At 44.9% G+C, this 6,000-nt stretch overlaps 1 protein-coding gene across 1 annotated transcript in view; it reads left to right on the top strand.

Moving 5' to 3' along the window:
• The first annotated feature begins 277 nt into the window (after positions 1-277).
• LUZP4 (leucine zipper protein 4) overlaps positions 278-6,000 on the top strand; it is a 34,120-nt gene continuing 28,397 nt past the window's right edge. Inside the window, exon 1 of the mRNA XM_087860065.1 lies at positions 278-368. Within this exon, the coding sequence (XP_087716191.1) occupies positions 278-368 (91 nt within the window). The remainder of the gene's footprint in view (positions 369-6,000) is intronic.

Here is a 6,000-nt window from a genome sequence, read left to right as displayed (position 1 = left end):
TGCAACCGACTGACTGGGTGGCAGATGCACAGAAGACACAGTGTTCAGAAAGCGCGGGAATGAAATGGGCGGGTCCTTTTTTTTTTTTTTTTTTAGCATGAGCCAAGTTCCTGATAGGACGTCTGTGGAGGTAACTGCTAAGCTCCACCCCCTGAGTCTTAGCAACAGTGAAGAGAAAGACTGTGATTGGTGACAAGTTTAGCCAGAACCCTAGGGGGTAGTGAGGGAGCGCAATATATAAGCACAGCTCAGAGCCGGGTGCAGTTTCGCTGAGGAGATGGCTTCATTTTCCAAACCAACACTTTCTGGAAAGGTGCTGAAGGAACCTAACAATGGGGGAAAGATGACCTATCTAGATATGTCTCTAGGTATGTAGACCCCAGACTCCAGCCCCCACTAGTCTGGGCTGACTGGTTTTGAATAGCGGACCTTGGCTTGGGGCAGGCTGGAAGTGGCCTCGTGAGGCATACCCTCCTGGGCGGCGAGGCTTGCACTCTGTGCACCACCGCTGTCGCAACGTGCCAGCTTAGCTCCTGCCCTTTCTTTCTGCTCCCATTTTCCCATGACTCCTCTTAGGCGGGAAACTGGCGAAAGCTGACAGGAAGTGTGTGAGGCGTAAGGATTGCTGCAAAGGTTCAGGCCGAGGGAAATAAAAAGCCAGCAATCTCCGTATACTTTATTCTCCTAAGGACTGATAGCAAGCTACCACCCACTTCACACGTGGGACCGCACGCTCCTCAGAATCACTCTTTGAATCTGAGAGCCTGTCACAAATGACTACTTTCCAGGGGCTAGTTTTCAAGAGTGAAAGCGGGCAGCAAGACTGGGCAGAGGGGTGGTTTGTTTGCTTGCTTACTTGTTGATGGGTGCTTATATACTCTAGACCAACTTTCCTCTCCACCGGCCCCCTCTCATCTCTTAACCTCAGACCTCTTCAGGACTATCACCCTCTTTGGAAATGGGGAGGGGGAGGGGAAAGGAGGGCAGACTTCGTAAATGAGGGAGAGGGGGCAGAGCAGGGAGGCTGACTTTAAAAATGGCAGGAGATGGGGTGGAGTGGGGATGCGGGGGGGGGGCAGAAGAGCAGGGAAAGAGAAAGCTTTAACAGTGGGGAAAAGAGCTGAAAGGCAAGGGCAGAAATGAGAAGGGGAGGAGCAAGGAGGGCTGAACTTTGAATGGGAAGAGCACTGCAAAGAGATTTCGTTTTGAGTTGAGGATTGGCGAGCTGAGCAGGGAGGGTTGAACTTCGAAATGGCGGCAGGGCCTGTAGAGGGGGTAGGAGGGGAGATGCGGGGGTAGGAGTGGGAAGCAGGGCGGGAAGCAGGGGAAGGAGAGTGTGCCATAAGAATGAGGTAGGGACAGGGAGGACATACCTTATTATGAGAGGGGAGAGCCGTGAGGGTGGAGAAGAGCAGGATAGGCAAATATTAGACATGGCAGGAGCAGAGCAGATGCGGGGATTTAGAGACGAATGGGAAAGAGTAGAAGAAGAGGGAGGCAGACTTCCAAAAATAAGAGGGAAAGCAGAGCAAGGAGAGTGGACCTTAGGGGGGGAGGGAGGAGTAAGGAAAGCTGACATTAGAAGTGGGGTTGAAGAGGAGCAAAGGCAAAAGACCTTAGAAATGGAAGGAGTAGAGTAGGGATGGAGACTGGAGAGCAGTGAGGGTGGAATTTTGAAATGGCAGGGCACAGAGCAGGGAAAGTTGACCTTATAAGTGGGGAGGGAGGGTGGACTTTAGAAATGAGGAGGAAGGAGCAGGGTTGAGATGTGACATATGAGACAGGGAGCAGCTGTGAGGGCCATCAGTAGAAGTGGGAAGAGGCAGGAACCAGAAGAACGGACCTTCGGAATGAGAGTGAATGAGCAAATAGGGAGGGCAGTCCTCAGAAAGGAGCTGAGAAGTGCAGCCAGGGAGGACAGTGCAAGTGGCAGGAAGCAGGCAGAGGGGACCTTACAAATGTGGTCTGAGGGAGTGGATTTCTGAAATGAAAGAGGATTGTTTGCCTTTTTATTGTTGTAATAGTTTTTTAATATATATTGAGGATGCTAGATCTTTCTCAGGTATACAATTTACAAATATTTTCTTCTGTATGGTGGGATGGCTTTTTAGTTTCTTGCTAGTGTCCTTCAAAGCACAAGAGTTTTTCATTTTGATGAAGTACAATTTATTTTTTTTCTTTTGTTGTTCATGATTTGGTATTGCATCCAAGTAATTATGAAGATTTACCCCTATGTTTACTTCTAAGAGTTTTTTAGTTTTGGCTTTTACATTTTGAGTTAATTTTTTTGCAGATGGTGTGAGTTAAGATCCAACTTCATTCTTTTGTATGTGGATATCCAGTTGTTCCAACGTCATTTGTTAAAAAAAGACTATTGTTTCCCCTATTGAATGGTCTTGGTAGAATTGCTTTCTTTTCTTTTTTTTTTTTTTTTAAAGATTTTATTTATTTATTTGACAGAGAGAGAGACAGCCAGCGAGAGAGGGAACACAAGCAGGGGGAGTGGGAGAGGAAGAAACAGGCTTCCTGCGGAGGAGCCCAATGTGGGGCTCGATCCCATAACGCTGGGATCACGCCCTGAGCCAAAGGCAGACGCTTAAGGACTGAGCCACCCAGGCGCCCCTAGAATTGCTTTCTTAACTTCATTTTTGGAGCGTTCATTGCTAGTATATAGAAATAAGATTTATTTTTGTGTGTGGATCTTCTAACTTGCAACCTTGCCAAGATTGTTTATTAGCTCTAATTTGTGTGTGTGTATATCTTTAAGACTTTCTTTATATATAAGATTGTGGCATCTGGGAATATAGATATTTTCACTTCTTTCTTTCAAATCTGGCTGCCTTTTCTTTCTTTTTCTGGACTGATTCTCCTGGCTAGAATTTCCAGCGAAATCTTAAATAGATGTGGTAAGAGTGGACATCCTTGACTTGTGTCTGATCTTAGGGGGAAGGCTTTCGTCTTTCCCCATGAATCATCATTTTAGCTGTTGGTTTTTCCTAGATGCTTTTTATAAGGTTGAGAAGTTGCCTACCCTACCCTGTTACCTCTGAGGGGGAAAGGCCCTACTGAATAGTACCTAAGACATTTTCTTGCTTTTTTTCCTTTAATGTGTTTTTAACAATCTATTTCATGATGGGTATCGATAGGCTTTACTCTTCTAGGACATAAGCCCTGTGGATTCTAGACTGCTACTTGCCCTCCACCCCAGGCTCCAACATGAGTTCTGAAATATTTCATGGCATTAAAGTGACTTTTAAAAAATAATATTTGGTCACTGGGCAGGACTGGGACTAAGGTGAGGCAAGTGAGGCACTAGCCAAGGGTGCAAAATTTAAGGAGGCAATAAAAATTCAGTGATTGAGGAGCACCTGGGTGGCTCAGTGGGTAAGCATCTGACTCTTGGTTTTGGCTCAGGTCATGATCTTATGGGTCGTGAGATCGAAACCCGAGGAGGTGGAGTCTGCTTGAAGATTCTCTCCGCCTGCCGCTCCCCCTGCTCTCTCTCTCTCTAAAATAAATAAGTAAATTCTTTTAAAAAAAGATTTTATTTATTTATTTGACAGACAGAGAGCACAAGCAGGAGGAACTGCAGAGGGCAAGGGAGAAGCACGCTCCCCGCCTAGCAGGGAGCCCGATGTGGGACTTGATCCCAGCTTGGGATCATGACCCGAGCTGAAGGCAGACGCTTAACCAATGAGCCACCCAGGTATCCCATAAATAAGTAAATCTTTAAAAAAATTTGATGACTGAGATAAAATTATTTTGTGTAGGCTCCACACCCAGTGTGGAGCCCAGTGTGGGGCTTGAACTCACAACCCCGAGGGATGCCTGGTGGCTCAGTTGGTTAAGCGTCTGCCTTCGACTCAGGTCATGATCCCGGGTCCTGGGATCAAGGCCCGCATTGGGCTCCTTGCTCAGTGGAGAACCTTCTTCTTCCTCTGCCCCTCACCTCACTCATTATCTCTCTCTCTCAAGTAAATAAATAAAATCTTTTTTAAAAAGCAGAATAATTCTAAAAAAAAAAAAAAAAAAAAAAAAAAAACACCTCACAACCCCGAGATCAAGATCTGAGCTGAGATTAAGAGTTGGTTGCTTTGGGGCGCCTGGGCGGCTCAGTCGTTAAGCGACGGCCTTCTGCTCAGGGCATGATCCCAGGGTCCTAGGATTGAGCCACGCATCAGGGTCCCTGCTCAGCGGGAAGCCTGCTTCTCCCTCTCCCACTCCCCCTGCTTGTGTTCCCTCTCTCACTGCCTCTGTCTCTGTCAAATAAATAAAATCTTTAAAAAAACTAAAGAGTTGGTCGCTTAACCGACTGAGCCACCCAGAAGCCCCAAGGTAATGTATTTTTAAAGATTTTTATTATTTATTTTGTATGAGAGAAAGAGAGAGAGAGCAGTAGGAGGGGCAGAGGGAAAAGGAGAGAATCCTGAGCAGACTCCACGCTGAGTGCAGAGCCAGACACGGGGCTCAATCACATGACCCTGAGATCATTACCTGAGCTGAAATCAAGAGTCAGAAGCTTAACCAGCTGGGCCACCCAGGCACCCCCCTGCCCTGAGATAATATTTTTAATGAAATATTTTTAAAGATCAAATGGACAAACTAAAGCCCTCTGGCTGGTCACGTGTTTTTATAAATAAAGGAGCAGACTGAAGCAAGTGAGGCCATGTTGTGCACGCACAGGGTCTGATCTGGTTTTTGTTGTTTATTCATCAGGGATTGTTCTTGCATTGATTTTTATTTTTAAAAAGACTGTGTTAAATACTGAGTTTTTTGGAGCACCCTAAAATTTGATGCCGGAGGTGAGTGCCTCATTTGCCTTATTTTAGGCTCTGCCCTGTCACCAGGAGCCTGAATGGGGGGTGGTGGAATCCAGAGCCAAGGGGAATCTATAGCACGGAGGTAAAACCTAATGTTTCCTGCGCTTTTCTTCTGTTGATTTCACTGTTTCATGTTCCCAAACCTTGGTTCCCCAGATCCATATTTATACCATTTTAGGCAGACGAGAGTATAGCTTTTGAGTTTTTCAAGGGGAACAGGCAAAACTGTTAGTCATGAAAGGCCCTTCCAGTTTGAAGCCAAGAAAAATACATCATAAAGAGCAAATACATGTTGCTTCAGTGAGTTGATGAGAAAGTCATACTTTTCCAGTAGATTTCCCCATGACTTTATTGAAGTGAAAATATTACTTTTAACAATGCATACTTGTCTTTGGATAACTGCATGTGTACATTTGAAAAGAAATTTTATGCTTATTTATGTCATTTATGTATTATATATAATTTTACATTATTTATATTGAATGCAAGGGTATTTATTACTTCTATTGCTTTTTTTTTAAAAGATTTTATTTATTTATTTTTACGAGAGAGAGAGAAAGAGAGCACAAGCAGGGGAAGTGGCAGGCAGAAGGAAAGGGAGAAGCAGACTCCCTGCTGAACAGGGTGCCAGATGCGGGACTTGATCCCAGGATCCTGGGATCATGACCTGAGCAAAAGGCAGACACTTCACCGACTGAGCCACCCAGGCACCCTTTATTACTTCCATTGTAATAAGATGTACTAAAATAGGAAAACGCTCTACAAATCCTTTTTTAAAGATTTTATTTATTTATTCACGAGAGACAGAGAGAGAGGCAGAGGCAGAAGGAGAAATAGGTTTCCAGGGAAGCAGGGAGCCCGATGCAGGACTCGATCCCAGGGTCCTGGGATCATGATCTGAGCCAAAGGGAGACGCTTAACTGACTGAGCCACCCAGGTGCCCTCTGCAAATTTATTTTTGTTCTTGTCCCTAGTAAACATTTTCAGAAGGTATTACGGTGTTTTTTTTTTAGAAATAAAAGGCAAAAATATGGGGCGCTTGGCTGACTCAGTTGGTGGAGCATGTGACTCTTGATCTCAGGGTGTTAAGTTTGAGCCCCACATTGGATGTAGAGATTACTTAAAAATAAAATAAAATAAAAAAGAAACAAAAGGCAAAAATAAAACCAAACTTGGAACT

Source organism: Ursus americanus, chromosome X (genome assembly GCF_024610735.1).
Source record: "Ursus americanus isolate L20-20 chromosome X, mUrsAme1.1.p, whole genome shotgun sequence".
NCBI classification, from domain to species: Eukaryota; Metazoa; Chordata; class Mammalia; order Carnivora; family Ursidae; genus Ursus; species Ursus americanus.
Note: the sequence above shows the minus strand (reverse complement) of the source record. Positions and strands in the feature narration are given on the sequence as shown.